Source organism: Desmodus rotundus, chromosome 12, assembly GCF_022682495.2.
Source record: "Desmodus rotundus isolate HL8 chromosome 12, HLdesRot8A.1, whole genome shotgun sequence".
NCBI lineage: Eukaryota > Metazoa > Chordata > Mammalia > Chiroptera > Phyllostomidae > Desmodus > Desmodus rotundus.
The window spans coordinates 16,625,344-16,644,259 of NC_071398.1; the positions used below are offsets into that span (position 1 = coordinate 16,625,344).

Here is an 18,916-nt window from a genome sequence, read left to right on the forward strand (position 1 = left end):
ATGTACATTAGGGAAGAAAAATAGTCAACCACTTTGCTCTAACTCTAAGAGGTAAAATCCTTAGGAGTGTTGGCTTCCAGTAACTCCATTTCATGTGCTCATGTTTATTAATCTCTGGTCTCTCCCACTTCCCTCTCTGCTTCCTCTTTTCCCTTCTTTCAGGTGTTGGGGGTACGGATCTGATAGGATGAGAATAGGAGGATGCTGAAGAAATCTTTTAAAAAACTACTTCAATGAAAGAGAGCCAATATTGTAGGAAGTTTGTGACATTGAAAAGTTGAGGATTAAGAAAAGGGCTGGCCCTGGCTGGTGTAGCTCAGTTGGTTGGAACGTCCTGTGACTGGTTGGGGTCCTCATCAGGGCACATGCCTGGGTCGAGGGTTAAATTCCCAGTCCAGGCACCTATGATCTCCTGTCCAGGTGCATACGGGAGGCAACCGATCGATGTTTCTCTCTTGCATCGACATTTCTCTCTCTTTGTTCTTCTCTCTCTAAAACGCAATGAAAAAGTGTCGTTGGTAAGGATAAAAAAAAAAAAGGACTGATAATTCCTTTTTCTTCTTTTCTCTGTATTTTGTATACTAGTCAAAGTTCATTTTGATAAATAATAGAAACTCACTTGGTTAAACTTAAGCAGAAAAAGAATTTATCAAATGATAATTAACAACTAACAGGATGATGAAGAACCAAACTCTGGCAGAAAACCAGGGGTAGGCAAGGAAAAAGAACAGTTTGCACAGGACATGGCCCCATCCTTCCGCCACTAAACACTTGACGTTCCAATGGGCTGTGGGCTCCACTGCAGTAGTGCGGAGTCTCCAGCAGCCCCCATGCTCCCATGTCAGTCCCTGCAAGTTCGCTGTGGGAGCATCGGCTTGGCTGTTCATAAGTAACGTGCCTACACTCTAGATGCCGTAGTATTGGGAGGGAATATTTGCCAGCTGATAAAGATTTTTTGTTTGTAGTTTAATGCACGTCATAGAGGCTGTCAGTAAAGATGTTTGGTCTGTTGATCTGTAGAGTCCGCTGAAACCCAGTTGGTACCAGTTGGGAGCTAATTTAACATTGGAGCCACTGAACGCTTTGGGGATTGTCCACTCATTCCAAAAAAGACCTGAAGCAACAAACAATTTTGGACCAAATTCCTCTCTCAAATTCTTAAAATGACCTTTTCTGTAGTTCTTCCCTTCTGCAAGGACATTGCTGCAGCTCGGTACTTACCCCGTGGCGTTGTATTTGGCGCCATGATCTGAAATGCATGCATGTTTCACATGTTTTCCAATGCTTCTGTGCCTGCTCTATCCCTGTGTGAACTACAAAACAAACTTGGAGGAACATGGATTTTATGAAATGCTGCACCCCACCCCAACAAAATGACATTTGTGAATTTGGGAGATCTTTTTGCGTAACCATCGGACAAACCTGAATTGTGGTGGAGACATTGTGCACGTCCTCCACATTACATTGGTGGTAACATGCCCTCAGTCGAGGACAGCCCAGCTTCCCACACCTTGGTGCCGCTTCATTCTGCTGGGTTGGAGGCCCCTTGCTGAAAGGGGGCTCTGTCCCATCAAGGAACCTATGGTTTCAAGACTTAAACGTCTTTGTTGGAACTTGCTTTGGAAGAGTTGCTTGTGCTGCCACCTTGGAAAGAAAGTTTCTCTGTACTTTCAGCTGGGGGTGGAGGGTGGCCGTGAAAGGGGGTTCGTTGGCATTTGAGTTCCACCAATGTTTTCTCAAGCCGAGACTGAGCCCCATTCATCCTCATGCCTGTGTGTGGCTCCGAAGGGGCCAGGCAGGCAGCTTGAAGTCTGCATCGAGAACTTGATCCCCTAATGTAACGATTAAATTTTAGTAAGTGAAATAAAAATGTTTCAGAAAAAGAGAGAGAGGGAGAGAGGAAGAAAGAAAGTGCAGAACAATACTTGTTTTATTTAACCATGAAGAGTTTCTGACAGCAGCCCCCTTCCCCACAGGATATGAGAACTCTCGGTCCACTGCAGCCCTCCTGCCCCAGGGACCTTGCAGCAGAATTAGGCTGGGGGTGGGGGATTCTAATGTAAACAGAGACCCTGAAGTCCTGGAGTCAGCTCCCCCTTCTTTCTCCTGTCTCCCCTTCTCTCTTGCCACCTCACCCCCAGCCCCACCTCTCCAGACAGGCACACACAGAACACTGAACAACTTCAGGTTCAGGCTGGAGGAGAATAAAGGTGCTTTGTGAAGGGAAGCAAAACATTCCTGGGGGAGGTGAGGGGCCTGGGGCATGAATGTGCCCTCAGTCTGGGCTGATGCTGCACACCCTGCTCCCTCTCCTAGCGCACCCAGGAGGGAGGTGGAGGGAGGAGGGCCCAGCCCCCAGCCAGGAAGCTCTGGGCGTGGGCAGGGCTTGTGGGAATGATTTCATTGGAAAGGCCTGCAATATTTTTTCCCCTCCCGTGTGTGGTTCTTGGAGAAAGTTGGAGGTGGTGGTGATTTCAGTCGCCTTGGCCGCGGGGAGCAGGAGCTGAGCAGAGGCACACGGCCGAGCATGCAGGCAGTCCGGCTCTGGGCCCTTCAGCCATGCCACGGCCAGCCGCTGCCTCCCGGCCCTGGCCCACCTTCATCTGCGCACCTCTTCCTCCCCCTCACTCCACCCCTCTCCAAAACCTATTTGGGTCCTCAGTGCACAGGGTTCTTTTTCAGTTTTTCTTTTTTTGGAAAAGATTTTTGAGGGGAGCAGATGCCACCTAAGGCCCCACTGTCTCCTCTAAAAAGAGCCCAAATGTGGAAATGAATTGTTGGCATTTTTAACTTTATCTATCAATGCATTTTTAACCAGCAGCTTTTTTTAACCTCTGTGTTCTGCTGTGTTTCTTGTGTTTAGTCTTCGAGTGCTTCAACCGACCATGACCCACTGGGCCCCCTCCCTCCTGGCTGGGGTAAGTACTGAGACCTACCTACTCTGTGCCCTCAGCATCCCTCAGCTGATGCTCTCCCATGCCTGCCCTCTCCCTGTGAGTCTTCCTCATGCCCCTCCCTTGGTTTCTCTTTTCACTTCTCTCCCGCACACTCTCTGGGGATGCCTAGCCAGAGCAGTGAATTGCAGGCAGTGGAGCCAGAGGCTGGGAAAATAATGGAGTTCCCCTGAGCTGCTGTAGCATCACCTGCCATAGATGAAGGAGGGTGTCCCTATGAAAGAAGTCCCCCGAGTGGCTGTAGTACCGTTGGGTTTTGGTCCTGACTTTCAAGGTCTCTACCCAACCATCATCCTCTATCAATAAGACATTTTGATGCTGGCTGATTCTGAGATGCATTTGTTTCAGGTCTGTGGCTATGTGATTGAAAGGAGCCACTTTACCAAACCTTTCTTTGCAGCTGAGATGTTGGAGGACTTCAACCTAATTTTGACTAATGGAAGCCACCTTTTTGGTGGCGGGGGACACAGCTGTGAAAGTGGCCAGAGGCAAGCCTGCTGAGCACTGGGTGGCAACTCCGTGAAAGTACATCATTGCTAGTTAATAGCAGCACGCTGGATTCTTCTTGTCATTGGCAGCTGCCTCTTACTTATTTTCAGCCCCTGGTGTTATTTGCAAGAATGAGTTAGTGAGATGGACATCTGTGACTTGAGGGGAATCACAGAATTTATGGATATTCCGGGAAGGAGTGGCCATGCAGAAAGGGGTTATTAGAGATGGTGAGACTCAGTGCTTTCTGTAGCTCTCTGAGCGGGGCCAGGCTTTTGTTCAGTAGGCCAGAGTTCCTGGAGCTAAAGAGGGCCATTTTTGCAGGAATCGGCACGGGTCGGGTTAATGGACTGGTCAGGCCAGCAGAAGGCAGTAAATGCCGGTTTGGTGGCGTTCACAGATGGTATTAAGTTGGGCGGGGATGTGCTCCCCAGAGAAGATGAAGTTGACAATGATAGGATGAGCGTCTGATCCTCTTGGTGCAGACACAACTCCTCCCTGGTAGTAATTTATGAGGTTGCATCAACCCCTTTGGACCTGCAGGGTATCACTTAGTGAATTACCACTGAGTTCCAGAGCACTGGAAGGACCTCTTAGTCCTCTAGTGGCATAGATCAGTTGGGGTGGCCTCCACACAATTCTTGGTTTTCTGCTAGGGAATCCCTCACACATGCATAGGATCCACCTTGCTCCCTGAGCTGATGAAAGGTCATTGCTGTCTCAGAGATGGGCAGCAAGTCAGATGTGAGAGAGTCCAACATAGGATCCCTGTCTAGATAGGGGGAGACTCAACAAAATAACCAGAATCTGTACTGCTGTTTGGCAGCCAGTAGATGCTATGACCTAGAGCGGGGGACCTGGAGTTGTACCTTTCTCTGCAGAGTCAAGTAATGTACGTCTGTGCCGGTTTTGCTAAGTGATGGTCACCAAATAAGAGCAGCTGTAAGGACTTGTAAACAGCTCCCAGAAGCCAAGTGTGAACTATTTGAGGTGGGAATAGGAGCCATGGTTGGCGTCAGTGCTGTTTACGAAGGAAGAGGAAAACACACAGAACGATAATGGTATGTGACTGAGAAGACAGAACGTCTGGCTGAGGGCCAGGGAACCTTCCTAATCAAGTCCGTGTTTTGTGTCGGCTTCTTCAGGGCCGGTGCAAGGCCACCTCCCCAGGGAGAATTAAGATTGAGCAGAAAGAGCAGCAAAACTAAACAAGAATCACATTGAGCTTGAGCCTGCTCTCAGGTCTGCCGTGTTCTCCTGCTCAGTCCTGTGTCCCTGTCTGTTCCTCCATGAGAGACCCCATGGTCCCTGCTCAGCATCAGCTCAGGGGTCAGGACATCTCACGTTAGATCCACATCTCCTCAGCTGCCCTCACCCTGGGCACATGACCGAATGTTCTGAGTCCATTTCTTCCTGAATGACTCTCCCAGCCCCAAACTATGAAACTGTATGCAGCAAAGCAGTTCCAGTGGACAATGAGAGCCTCCGCCCCCCCCCCCCCCCCAGCCCCCATGCAGGGAGCAGTGCCAGAACCAAGGCGCAGGCCCGAGACCAGCCGGACAGATCCCCCAGCCCAGCAGGTTAGCGTTGGCTGTGGCCCTTGGCAGAGCAGATGTGGAAGATCTAGTTCAAAGCAGAAGCTTCTGTCTGGGAGCAGCCCCTCTCTCCCCTCAGATCCCTCTTGGGAAGCCTGTCTTCTGTGGGACAGTCCCACAGCTATTCGGAGGTGGTGGTAGCTCTGTAGCAATTCTGGGCACCTTCTTTTTTTCCTTTTCCTTTTCCTTTTGTTTGCTTTTGTAAACTGTTCTTTGAGTAATGGATACTCGGTAAGGTAGACAGAGACCAAGCCCCTGGGTCGATATTGAAAATGTTGCAGCCTGATACTGAGGTAATGGGGCTGGGCCCCCCAGTCCCGCTTCTTTTTAGTTTTTGGTTTCCCTGTAGCTTCTGGAACATGTTATTTTTATTTCTTCAATTTTGCTCTGTCATCATAAGTGAGAGAAGGCCATTAGCATCATCTGTTTTCGAGAGAGAAACAGATTTAAAGGCTCAGGAACTTCTTGGGAAAGGTAGCCTGTCTTGGGTTCAGAGCCTTGCCCGTAGTTTTGCTTTCCATCCGCCCAGAGCTCATGGGGTGACTCTTTTAACCTTTTTTCAAGGTCTGAATCCCCAGCTAGAATTGGGTCTGCCCCTGAAGCCCAGACTCCCTCCCTAGAGGACACCAGAGCCATCGTCAGTGCCCCTAGTAAAGAGCCAGAGAGTAAAGGTTGTCCAGAGGAGAGCGGGAGTGTCTGAGCTCCCCCAAACACTGCTCTGTCTGGAAGCACACACTTAGGTGTAAGGACAAGATGGGTGTTGGAAGTGCCACTGTCCCTGGCATTTATTTGCACATATGCAATATAGAGCTTTTGCTGGGATGTGAGAGTTTTAGAACAAAACTTTGCCCATAAGCAGGAAATAAAAAAGATGAAGTAGAGGGTACATAGGCTCTGAGTGCTGATCACAGAGAGAGGTATGAGGGAAAACACAACCCTCACCAGGGCCTGGGTCCCTGCATCCTGTGGGCAGAGTGGTTGTGGGACCAGAGACCAGCTGTCACAGATTTGGTGGGGGTTGGGGCTTGAGGGGAGGCTGTCCGTGCCTCCACTTTTGCACACAGCTGGATGCAATTATGCCTCTGGTTTCAGCTGGGCTGCTCCCCCTATATGTTGCCACACTGCCCCCCTCCCTCCAACAAACCAACCAACCAACCAAAGACAGTGCTTGATCCTGAGTTAGAAATGTGTCTGTCCCTCCCCCACTCCCCAATAGGGAAAGATTCTCTTTGTCCGTTTTTGCCAGTGACAGATGTGTGTGTGTGTGCCGGGCTTTCATTGGTTAAACTTCTCTAACGGGTTAAGAACAGGGTCAGAAAGTCGGATCCAGGACGTGGAAAAGGGCACCCAGAGGGGAGAGAACATGGCTCAAGATGTCTCAATCTGATTGTCCTATTTTCCTACCTCTCCCTGGCAGAGAAGAGACAGGACAACGGACGGGTGTATTACGTGAACCATAACACACGTACGACCCAGTGGGAGGACCCTCGGACCCAGGGGTAAGGACTTGGGCTGGGAGGGAGCCGGGCTCTATGCAGCTCTGGGATTGACTGAGTGGCCTTGGACTGCATTTATCCTCTGTGGCCCCACAAGTGCCTGGAAACCCTCCTGACATAGCTTAAAAGTGGCTCCTTAAATCCACCTTCCTGGTAGGTGGAGAGTGGCCTGAAGGGTCTCTGTGCTGATTGTGCAAGCTGCTGAGAGCGTGATTTCACCCTATACTCCCCCCCCCCCCAGCCTTCCAGAAGCTAGTCTGGACTAGGGTAGTTGGTGCCTCAGGATTGCTGGTGGCCACTCAGTCCACGGCCATGGCCACCTAGGGCTGGTTCCTTGGCCTTAGGACAGTAAATGACCTCTCTTCTGCAGAACAGTTCTCACGACATAAGTGTACCATCAGCTATGTTTCCTCAAGGCCCACACTCAAAGGCTCTGCAGAGCCTGGGTGAAAGCAGAGCAAAAGGAGCACAGTGGGGACCCTAGCCTCCTAAGCACTGAGGCCCAGAAGGTGAGGCTAGTTCTTAACCTCTCTCTTCCCATGACTCCAGGATGATCCAGGAACCAGCTCTGCCCCCAGGGTGGGAGATGAAGTACACCAGCGAGGGGGTGCGCTACTTTGTGGACCACAATACCCGCACCACCACCTTTAAGGATCCTCGCCCAGGATTTGAGTCAGGGTAAGGACTTTGCACAGGCAACAGCAGTGTCTTGTTAGCACCTGAGTTTATCTGCTTTCAACTGCACTTACTGCCCTCTAGTGGCCAATTTCCATGTCACGTTAGCAGGGCTGGGGAGGGAAGGGGCCACCCTATTTATTCAGAGTAACACCAGTGGTGTCTGTCTTTCTGTCTGTCTCTCTCTCTGTCAAAGAAAGAGTCTGGCTTTATTTTTAGTTTTTCTTTTTCTTAAATCTGCTGAAGATTTTAATGGCAGTCACTTCCTTTCTTTTATTCCTTACCTTACTCGTCTGTAATATAGCACCAGCTTTCTGTAGGGCTAACAGGTACCTTGCTAATTTTTGAGAAATCACACAGATCCCACATCATCTTTACTCTTCCCAGGACGAAGCAAGGTTCCCCGGGTGCCTATGACCGAAGTTTTCGGTGGAAGTATCACCAGTTCCGTTTCCTCTGCCATGTGAGTTCTGGTGCTGGGCCCTCCCCTGCAGGTTGGGGCTGTGGAGTTATTTCAGCTCGATTTCCCAGCCCAGCAGCAGTCTGGTCAGGTGGGGGAAGGTCACTGTCTAACCCCGAGCAGTTGTTGGATATTGTCTCCAGGACGCCAGTTCCTGTTTCTAGGAACCAAGCTCTTCTATCAGCCCAGGATAGAGGAGACTGGACTGAATAATTACCTCATGAGGCCTGAATTGAGGTGTTTTTTTTCTTTTCTTTTCAGTCAAATGCCCTCCCCAGCCACGTGAAGATCAGCGTTTCCAGGCAGACACTTTTTGAGGATTCTTTCCAACAGGTTAGAAAATAATTATGTTGTCTTAGATCAGAGGCAGACAGAAGGCCCCCTGCCATCACCCAGTCTTTTATTACGTGGCCTGCTGAACCCACACAGTAGAGTGTCCAAGACCTGGGCCTTGGGGAGTGCTGTCCGCCAAAAAGCAGACCCTGGAGCCCCCTCAGCCTGCCGTGGGAGGCAGAGTGGCAGGCTGGCCACAATGCTGTGTCTCCCCAGATCATGAACATGAAACCCTACGACCTGCGCCGCCGGCTGTACATCATCATGCGCGGCGAGGAGGGCCTGGACTACGGGGGAATTGCCAGGTGAGCTTGGTACCCTGGGAAGGCTGTGCTGCACCCCACTTCTCCAGGCTACTGGGCGCGTGGCCAGAAAGCTGCCTCTTCCTTGCTCAGATTAATTGCCAGTGCTCTTATGCTTCTTCGGGAGTAGGCACGCGTATGGCCAGTTTGAATGGTGCTGGAGCAGGGTCCCAGGGTCCCCTGCTGGGCTGGGCACTAACCGTGTAGTTACTGGGTCATGGGGAGGCTGGGGGCTCCAGGGGGAGGCTCAGGACAATGGCTCTTTTACCAACCAATATGTCATTATTTTTATACTTTAATAACCAGTCTGGCTGCACCGTGGGCAGCAGCTAAATATTGGTGCCATGTGGTTGTTTATTCACATCAGCCCTGGGTTGCTCCTACTCTTAAGGCAGCCAGGGTATGTTATGTTGAACATCTTGGTGTGCACCTGACAGGTGTATGCTGTGTCACAGTCCAAAAGGCCTTGGTCAGTACTCAGCTGCATGTCATGGGCACAGGGTCAACAAAATTCAAACAACTGGTGCAACCCTAAAAGGAGCTCAAGGCATTGCCCTCACCACAGTCCCCCTACAAAAGTTAACAGACTCTCTGGCAAAACGTTGCCTTGGACGATGGAGCTGAAGGGTCCCCGGCAGAGAGAAGGCGTATCTTAGACTGTGGTGATCTCTCAGTTCACTCACCTCTTATGGAGTGGGGGCATCTTGCTTGGTGTTGGGTTAACTTGCTGCTGGTCCTCTGTTTGTTGGTGGCTTTGCCCTCTGTGTTGGCCCCGGTGGATCGATGGCTCTTTCTCCCATGGTGACCGTGGTGACCTCCTCTCCAGGCTCTGCTTGGTGGGCTTCTGGTGTGGCTCCCGCCCTGTGTGTGTCTGTCTCTCTGTGTCCTGCCAGTGGTTTTACCCTATGGTAGGTTACGTCATGCTGTTCTACCACAGGGTAGAACCACGGACAGGATACCGGGGCACCCTCTGCATCGAAGGACTCCTCATCTGCCCAGCCACAAACAGCCCAGCAGCCAGGGACTGGCCCTGTTGGGATGTCCCCCTGCTGGTTTAACTGAAGCCCAAAAGGACTCTGAATTCTGGTTGGAGGCTTGTTCCTAGGGTGCAAAGAGATGCGAAGGCATGGGTGTTGGTTCAGACGAATCTGTGGAAATGTGAGAAAAGTTCTGGTAATGAGGTCTGGGGTGAGGGGAGGGCAGAGTGCAAGGGAGGTAAGACACCTGCAGCAGGAGTGAGGTTTATAATCTACGGACTGCATGGGTTACAGACTTCGTGCATCAGGAGTGAGGAATGTATTGCCATATATTCATTCATATTATGCTGCCTGTTCAGGTAGGGTGGAAGCAGGGTAGCTATTATTTAGACAGTACTTTTGCAAGATTTAGAAAAAGGTCCCTTTTGTCAAGACACTTCCATGTTGGAAAATGATCACAATATTCTGGCTCTATCAGGAAAAAACAGCTTGGCTGCTAGTTGCTGGAAAATTGTTACAGTAAATGTGCAAATCTATGATATTTTACCATAGTACCCTTATGTAGCGCACATTCTACACAACTGTGTATGGTGGCCCCAGGGTGCAAGGAGCCCCTTTGCCATTTAGACATTCTGGATATCAGATGTGAAGTCCTGTAACGCACTGCCCGGGAGCCGACACTCACGCAGGCCCGCATGCTTTCCTGAGCGTCATCATCAAGTGCGCTGTTGTCCTCCTTCGCCCTAGGTCTGACCCCACCCCGTTCCCTGACCAGCTGTTAATACAGGTTAGCCCTGGTGCTGATCCCAGGGCAGGTCAACTCCCCAGGACACGAGTCTCCAAAATAGCTGGAGAGAGAGGCGCCTCCGGTGCAGGTGCATGGGGAAGGGTCCATTGGTCCTGTTTTTCTCTCCCTTCTCTCACAGAGAGTGGTTTTTCCTCCTGTCCCACGAGGTGCTCAACCCCATGTATTGTTTATTTGAATACGCCGGGAAGAATAATTACTGTCTGCAGATCAACCCTGCCTCCTCCATCAACCCCGACCACCTCACCTACTTCCGCTTTATTGGCAGATTCATTGCCATGGTAAGATTCATTGCTGTGTGTCCTCCAGGGAGGGTGGCAGCCGAGGAGGCCAGAACCTACGACACCAATAGCAGCCCCACCCTATCCTCACAGAACTCCTAACTAAAAATGCAGAAAGCTAGAGAGGGTTCTGGAGATAGTTCAGAGTTCTCTCAGTGCCCACCCAGGGCCTGGTGAGGGTTTCTGCGTGTTGATCTGTGCAGGACTTGTCCAGCGAAAGCCCATGGTCCCTGGGTCATGGGCTTCACTTAACATTCATGGGTGCTCCGTTGAGGGTGTTGGGGTGACAGGGCCGAGCACTAGCATAACTGCCCATCTCTCGGGGGTGCCACTGTCTGTCACAGGGTAGGGGCACTTGGGAATGTCCTACTGTGTCACTCAGGCCTCTGTCAGGGGATTTGGAATCTGCAGTAGCTTAAAACAGAGCCCCCGCGGACCAGTTGGTGGATGATGTGGGAGGCACTCCTCTGGGGCTGGGCAAAATCAGAAGGGGGAGTTTCACATGTTATCTGTATTTATCTAGAAATAGGAATATAATGTGAATAGGGAAGAGGTCACATCATGTGCATCCTGTTGTGTATCTCCTGAGTGTGGAGAACCAGGACTGAGGACAGGAGCCCATGGGAGCCACTGCCATATTTGGTAGTGTGAGATGTTTCACTTCCAACTTTCCTTTGCTTCACCCTGTTCCCCTCTTCAGGAGGACCCAGGGCCCAAGAGCCCATGACTAAATATGTCCCTTCCCGGGTCTGGAGGTTTTTGGCCAAGGTGTTGGGCTCAGGAAGTAGGCACATTTTTCCCAGGTCTAGCAGCCGACAGAACAGGCCAGTAAAACCCTAGACTATTACTCACCATTGGCTCGCCAGCGCTCGCTGTCAGCGGCGTCTGCATTATTTTTGGCTGCTTGTGCTGCCCAGCTCTGACGTCAGTGAGTCAGGGCTGCCACTGGGAGCTGTGCTGACCAAGTCTTCTCTGTGAGTGTGGGGTACATCTTTGCTAGAGCAGGGAGCTGGCAGACAGGTGAGCCGGGCAGGCAGCAGGCCTGGAGGTAGGTTCCTAAGCAGGCCAGCTCTGCTCCATCCCTGTGGTCTGTAGGTGAGAAAAGAGTCTGTCCTCAAGGTCCCAGTCAGGACAAAGAGTGTTGCTTATTTCCAAGACTCTCCCTTTGGGCCCCTGGGGTAGCTGAATGTCAAGGTGCTCCCCGGGACAGAGGGCAGCTGGCAGTAGTAACCAGGCTTTGACACAGAGCATCCTAGAGCCTGCCTCTGGGAACACCAAACCTCTCTGGTGTGTCTTCCTTCCGCAGGCTCTGTACCATGGAAAGTTCATTGACACAGGCTTCACCCTCCCTTTCTACAAGCGGATGCTCAACAAGAGACCAACCCTGAAAGACCTGGAGTCCATTGACCCTGAATTCTACAACTCTATCATCTGGATCAAGTGAGTCCCCTTGCATGCCCCATGTTGGGAGGAGAGGGATCTCTGGTGGCGAGGTAGGTGCCCGTGGCCTTTATTTTCTCTGCTGTAGTGCCCCGTGAGCTCTTACTACGCTCTGTAAGTGCTTGTGGAGGGGCACAGCTTCTTGGTCCCCCTTAGGGCGGCTCCGGAATTCTCTCCTTGCATCAGGGAGCAGGCCGTGCCACTGCTCCGGATTCTAGGCCGCCTCTGCATCCTCATGGGCACTAAAACTGAGTGATGGCGTAGGATCAAGGGGAGACCCTTCTAAGACAGACATCTTCCCTCTTGTGCTCTCGTGTCCCCAGAGAGAACAACCTAGAGGAGTGTGGCCTAGAGCTGTACTTCATCCAGGACATGGAGATTTTGGGCAAGGTGACAACCCACGAGCTGAAGGAAGGTGGTGAGAGCATCCGAGTGACAGAGGAGAACAAGGAGGAGTACATCATGTGAGTCTCAGTGCTGGGGAGACCGGGGGTGGGACAGAGACAGGGCTGGCTGTTTCTGGGCACCCTCTTTAGCCAGACCCCCGTGTGGCCCATAGGTCACCAGGGATCGCAAAAACCTCCCTTTTTGTGTGGGCTTTAGTTGGCTGCCCGTGGCTGGTTGCACTGCCCATGGCTGGTCGCGCTGCCCAGAGCTGGGGGAGCCAGAGCCCAAAGCCCTTTTACTCTGTTTGCTCTCTTTTTCCCACGTGGACTTCACGACTGCAGGACTAAATTTCTCTGAAGAGTCATGAAACTCAGACATCTTTCTTTTCTTCCCCCTAACTGAAAGGATTTCTATGTCCTGTGTGCTTAATCTCCTATCTCACGTGTGTGTATGCACATATTCACCTGTGCATGTTTTTCAGGTCTCTTGGTTCAGTCTGTTAAAATCCACATGTCTGATGCTCAGTTGGTGACAGTGCAAGGAGGAGGGGTGGTGGTGATTTCAAAGGCCCATGTAACTCTGGGTTGCTGTGAGGTTTAAGAGTTCTGCTCTGGGGCCAGCAGCAGCTGCTCCTCGCAGCCCCGGAAGTCGAGTCTTAGCCAATTCCTTGCTGCCCGGTGACACCAGCCTCATGGCAGGTCCTCAGCTGTTCCTGGGCAGTGCGTCTCAGGCCCCACTGACAGCCAGTCTTTGTTTTTAGGCTGCTGACCGACTGGCGTTTCACCCGGGGCGTGGAAGAACAGACCAAAGCCTTCCTGGATGGCTTCAACGAGGTGGCCCCCCTGGAGTGGTTGCGCTACTTTGATGAGAAAGAGCTGGAGGTAAGAGCTAAGGTTGTTGGGACCCTGAGCCCCTGCCTCTGGGGCGATTCTGCCCTTTGAAAACTTCACTGCATATCCACAGAAACCCCCAGTAAAACCCCACCTCCCAAGAATGGCAGAAGTAGGCAAATAACTTTGATTTGGGTCCTCAAACCCACTGCCCTCTGGGCCCTGGTATGAGGGGGTCCATGTTCAAGATTTGTGTCATCTGTGTGATTAAAACTGCCAGCAGAAATAGTTGACAGTGTTTGGGGTGGTTCCGTCTGCTGGTGAGCCGGAGGGACACAGGTGGGGAGGGCCCGGCATTGAGTGGCCGATACCCTTTCCCCTGCAGCTGATGCTGTGTGGCATGCAGGAGATAGACATGAACGACTGGCAGAAGAATACCATCTACCGGCACTACACGAAGAACAGCAAGCAGATCCAGTGGTTCTGGCAGGTGGGTCCTGCCAGGTGTTATTGCAGCCCACCAGTGGAAATGAGATCTGCCTAGACTCAAGCCCAAGGATCCTTGTTGTGTTACCACCTCCCCGATCTTTGACCCTCACCTAGCTGCCTCCCAACCCTGCCAACTTACAAAAGGAGATGAGAAACGCGGTCTTGGGACAGTGGGGTTGTTGCAGCTGGGCCGTGCCCAGTGCATTTGACAGGAGTGTCAGTGGTCAGGGGGCTCAGCTCTGAAGGCTGGTATGCAACAGGGCGCCTGCACGCAGGAAGGAATGTTTCCATGCATCACATGGTTTCCTTCAAGCCAGGTGGGATGGGAAAGCATGTGCTGGGATCCAGAGAAACTGAATGAGCTCGTTATCCTGGACATAATGAATTGGTTCCTTTATATATGTAGGTCTTGTTGTTGTCATTGTCAAGTACAACAAATACACAATCAGAGAATAACTATATGTGATATTTTTGTTGTAGGTGAAATTCACATACCACAAATTCACGTTGTTAAGCATTTTAAGGTATACAATTCAGCGGCTTTTCAGAGTATCACAACCATCAGACTATCTAATTCCAGAACAGTTTGTCCCTGCCCTGCCGGAAAAAACCATGTACCCATTAAGCAGTCACTCCCATTTTTAGTTTATTCTTTAAAGTAGAACTTGGAAGGGAAGAGAATACCTGGTTCGAGTTGTTCCTGAGACAGAGAGATATCCCATGGACTGGTGGGAATGTTTTGTAAACACAGCCTCTTGGAGTAGCTTTGGGGTTTCCCTGTCACCTCTGCCCATCCCAAACTTTGTGTTCTCAGCCCCGAAGAGCAGAGGTGCGGGAGAGTTACAGGACAGGGTAAAGAGCTGGGCCAGTGGCATCACCTGACTGCTTTGACTTTCGAGTTGCAGGTGGTAAAGGAGATGGACAATGAGAAAAGCATCCGGCTGCTGCAGTTTGTTACAGGGACCTGCCGCCTGCCAGTCGGGGGATTTGCTGAACTCATTGGTGTGTCTTCCCTTGCCCTGCTGGCACCCTTGGGTGGGGGTGAGGACAGCTCACAGGGAGGATGAGATCTAGTGTTTCCCCAGAAGCAAGTCAGTGGGAGGGGCAAGAGGGTCCTGCCTAGGAATGGTCACACCTGTTACATAAGGTGCATTTTTCTTTGGATAATAGGTAGCAATGGACCACAGAAGTTTTGCATCGACAAGGTTGGCAAGGAAACCTGGCTGCCTAGAAGCCACACCTGGTGAGCCTACTGGTTTTACTGGGATGTGGCTGGAACCTCACAGATCTGATGAGCCCGTAAGGGTAGCCCAGTGGACAGGGCGACTTTGGGGCCCTGACTCCGGCAACTTTTTGCATGGCTCTGGGGTGTTGGGTTGGAGAGGAAGGGCTGTGATGTGCCCAGCCACCTTTGTCTGGGCCTCTCATCTTTTGGGAGTTGAAGTGGCAGGTATTGACAGTCATGCCAGGTATTAAATACTGGAACACTTCTGTTCCAGTAGGCAAAGACTGCTGCACAGAGTGTCCTCTCGTGCAGTCCCCCATTACCCCAGCTGCCTATCCTCCCTCCTAACCCCTCTGTGGTCCAGGAACCTGAGGCACTAAGGCCCAACAGAGCAGGGTCCTTGAAGTCCCTGTTTCAGCATCTTGCCAGCTGGTTGGTACTGTGGTTGTGCCTCAGTCACGCAAACACTTTTGACCTCCTCAGCCAGCAGCCCTGACCTTCCATGCTGACTGTACTGTACCCTCTCTCAACAGTTTCAACCGTCTGGATCTCCCACCATACAAGAGCTATGAGCAGCTGAAAGAGAAGCTGCTGTACGCCATCGAGGAGACCGAGGGCTTTGGACAGGAGTAGCCGAGGCTGCCCCCTCCCGTGCCCCCCCAGCACACATGCAGTCATGAGTCCTCCCCGCCTGAGAGGGTGCTAGCTGTGGCCCCTGGGAGGCCCTTGCAGATGGTAGCCCTGCGTGGGACCACAGTGTCATCAAGCTGATGGCAACAGAGCCTGACCTCAAGAGGCCCTGCCCCCTCCTCCATCCTACCCACTGGTGGCAGTCTGGAATAAAGCCCCTTAGTCACCTTAGCCCCACCACCCACGGCAGTCTGGAGGGCTGACCCTCTGCAGAACTCACACTCCTCCCCTGAGGACAACTGTAGACGTGTGTGTGTGTGCAAGGGAGATGCCCCTGCTGAAGGGCTGCAGCACAAGCCCTGGCCACTGGGCTAGGTAGGTGAGAAGGAGACTGGCCACTTGGGGTGGCTGTCTGGGTTGAGAAGGCCTAGGGTCTTTGCCAGTATAAGAGGTTCTGTTTCAATAGAACTTTCCCAGTGGCCTGTACAAAATGAAGGTCTGAGAGAGAGGAGCTCCTCCCACACCCAGAGCTCTGGATCAAGGCTGTCTTGCTACCTTCCCTAGCAGGCTCTAGCCACAGAGGCGGAGCAGCAGGCCCCTCTCTGCACTCAGGGCTGGCCAGTTCACCCTCCCCAGCCAGTAAAGGGGTGTGCCAGCTGCTTGGATGTCAGTGGGATGGAAACAGCAACTTGGACCTTTCTTTTCCCTTTATATAAACTTGAAGCATTTTGTGTGTAGGGTTGCTTTGTGTTTTGTTGCTTGTATGCTGCTCTCACGTTCTGTCAAGGAGCTGGTGCACCAGGTGTTGCTGGGACTTGGGGACTTAGCACTATTAGTCCAAGAATGTCCCAAACAGCTCCTCCTCTTCAGAACCAGCTTAGCAGTTCTGTGAGCTCAGGCAGCTCGACTTCACAGTGGTCTCATTCCTGAGCCTTGACAAAGAGGGAAGGGGTGGTGCCCAGAGTTCCACCCAACCTTGCTGCCTTTGAGAGAGAAGAACTCCCTCTGCTAGATGTAGTCACCCAGGCTCTAGACATCCACGTGGGTCTGTTATTCTCCTGTTGAGAACGAAGTGCATCCTCACCACCCCAGCGCATGTTTTCTGTGTAGAAGTGAGGCTTTGCCTGCACACAGGAAACAATGCTCTGGGAAGCTGGCTGGAGGGCCCTGAGCAGCTGCACACATCTGACTTGATTTCTGGAGCCCCCATGGGGCTCTGTTATGGACATTCTGCTATGTATTGATATCTTTGGGGCGAACACGCTCCTATGGGATGCTGGAGTGGCAATTGTCCTGAACTCTCCAATCCAGCCCCCCGGGGTTCTAGTGCTGAGCACCAGCTGCAGACTAGCTCTAGCTTCCTGGGCCCACAGGCAGGCCCTCAGACCAGTCATGGACCTTCAGAGGATAGTCTTGCATTCCCAGATCCTCGTCCTTCCCCCTGGCCCATGGAGGGACTGCCCACGTCCACTGTGTTGGGTATGCTGATTTGAGTGGCTCAGCTTACTGCAGCTGAACCTTTTTTCTCCCCTGGAGTCGTTTGCTGTGCTTCCCTGCAGTGTCTCGCCACATCAGGGGTCAGGATGCAAGCTACCGTGTGGAGTTTGGAAGCCTTGGGCTCACGTGTGTTCCGAATGTGCGCATGTGTGTACATATGTGTATGTAACAGGTGTCTACAGAGTGTCCTTCGGTAGCTCTGCATTGGTCATCGGATTGTTTTGTAATGCCTCTTGCTGCGGCATTGCCAGGTTCCTGTGCAATAAACAATCAACAGCTGTGGGTGGTGGTGGCGTGTTGTCTCCAAAATCACTGTCCAAGGTGAGAGGCCTCTGAGCCCCACAGACCCTCCAGGTCCAGACTGGGGTCGAAGGTCCATCACCTTGCTGGTTTGGAGAAGAATGTGCGTCATTAACCAAGACAGCCACACTTTCGATGGGTGGCTGAGACCTGGTCCAGGGATCACTGGCTTCAGCCCTTGGTCGGTTGCCTCACTGTTCCCTTTTAGCGTCCTCAGCCTCCCCTGACAGGCCTGGGTTTCTTTGAGCAGTTGCTGTGGGACCAGAACACCCAACAGGTAAGGCTGCATGTTGGACAGACTCTGGAAACCAAGTCCTGGGGATGGCGTTCTTACAGTCATTTATTCAAGGAACATCTCTGGGTGGGTCTTGGGTTCCATGACGAGAGCTCTGATCTTGAGTTCCTGTTCATGCAAGGGCTCGCCATCTACTTTTCTGAGTACTTAAGAGTTCAGATGGGGCAGGTTGCCATGCTGATGGGTCTCGATGTAGTTGACACAAACGTGACTTTGTCATGGATCGAGTCTTGGCCTGATTGTGCTCCTAAGGGGAGGCAGAGATGTTTAGAGGAGGTCCTTCCTCATAGCTGAGTTCACTACCCTGCCGCTCAGCTCCAGAGCCTTTTCCGCTTGACCGGGCAATGCTATCCTTTGAAAAAAATGTTGACTAAAGTCCACATGTTACACAGATGCCTCGTCATTCCAATAAGACTCCTCATTCTTATCGCCAGGGATAACTGCTGTTCAGTTTGCTGTGGTCCTTCCAAACTATTTTATGTGCATATGCAAATCATATATACATATAATTTTTAAATAGACCAAGAATGAGCTCTTGTGTGTTGAACAACTCACTGGTCTCATTAAATGAGCTATTAGGGACACCTTTCTGTGTCTGTCCACATGTCTATCTGTAACGGATTCTTCACCACGTGATATTCTGTATTGTGGTGGCTCTGTCATACACCCGCCTTTGTCCTCCCCGGCGCTGCGGTTGTGTCCAACAGTTTGCTGGTGGCTGTGGTTTCTGCGCGTGCCCTCGGGCAGGTCTTGGGCACTGATGCTGCTCTTCTAGGAGGGGGCAGTTGTCCTGGAAGTTGGACTGTTGATGATATGCCTTCACTTTTTACTTAAAAAATTTTTAAAGGTTCAAAATTGAAAAATAGAAGGGGCCTTCAGTGAAAGCACCCCCCTCCCCCACTCTTGTTCCTCAACCGCTCTGATCACCTTCTAGAGGCAGCCATTGTTTGCTGGTTTCTTTGGGTTCTTCTAGACACACTATTAAAATCCCAATAGATTCTACCCAGTTGCCTTTCAAAAAGGTTCTTGTTTTACCAGCCTTAGCAATGGGCAAGCACCCTTGTCACCCCACTGGGTGACTGAATTTGTGAGCGCCCCCGTCTCTCCTCTCAGCTCTGTCCCCTTTTCCATCTCCTGACTCTGTACCTCTGTCCTTTCACATGATCAGTTTTTTTTTTAACATTTACTCTATTCCGTAACCATAATGAAATCTGTACTTTTTTTTGAAAGCTTACTTGAAAAAGCATCAAGAACATTTATATGACTATGATCATATAAATACTGTCCACTCCAGAGCTAATTAGTATAAAATCAGACAATTATCTCTTCTGCATAGGCTATTTCCCCCTGGAGGTTCTAATTACTTCTCTTTGCTTTTATTATGTCCACTTTTTTTCTTACTCTGAAGTGCTTCAAGTGAAACCAGTTGGCAGGGAGTACTGTACCCCTGCACATT

At 51.3% G+C, this 18,916-nt stretch overlaps 1 protein-coding gene across 2 annotated transcripts in view; it reads left to right on the forward strand.

The window, feature by feature from the left end:
* Positions 1–18,350, forward strand: part of WWP2 (WW domain containing E3 ubiquitin protein ligase 2) — a 148,239-nt gene extending 129,889 nt beyond the window's left edge. Inside the window, exons 11-24 of one of the 2 annotated variants that reach the window (XM_024556137.4) lie at positions 2,864–2,918; positions 6,456–6,537; positions 7,084–7,212; positions 7,597–7,672; positions 7,931–8,002; positions 8,219–8,307; positions 10,208–10,367; positions 11,674–11,807; positions 12,131–12,271; positions 12,955–13,075; positions 13,410–13,514; positions 14,419–14,515; positions 14,684–14,756; positions 15,272–18,350. In XM_024556137.4, coding sequence (XP_024411905.1) covers positions 2,864–2,918; positions 6,456–6,537; positions 7,084–7,212; positions 7,597–7,672; positions 7,931–8,002; positions 8,219–8,307; positions 10,208–10,367; positions 11,674–11,807; positions 12,131–12,271; positions 12,955–13,075; positions 13,410–13,514; positions 14,419–14,515; positions 14,684–14,756; positions 15,272–15,371 — 1,434 coding nt within the window. In that variant the 3' untranslated portion in view covers positions 15,372–18,350. The remainder of the gene's footprint in view (positions 1–2,863; positions 2,919–6,455; positions 6,538–7,083; positions 7,213–7,596; positions 7,673–7,930; positions 8,003–8,218; positions 8,308–10,207; positions 10,368–11,673; positions 11,808–12,130; positions 12,272–12,954; positions 13,076–13,409; positions 13,515–14,418; positions 14,516–14,683; positions 14,757–15,271) is intronic. The other variant, XM_024556138.4, reaches the window with a different exon arrangement.
* Positions 18,351–18,916: the final 566 nt, after the last annotated feature.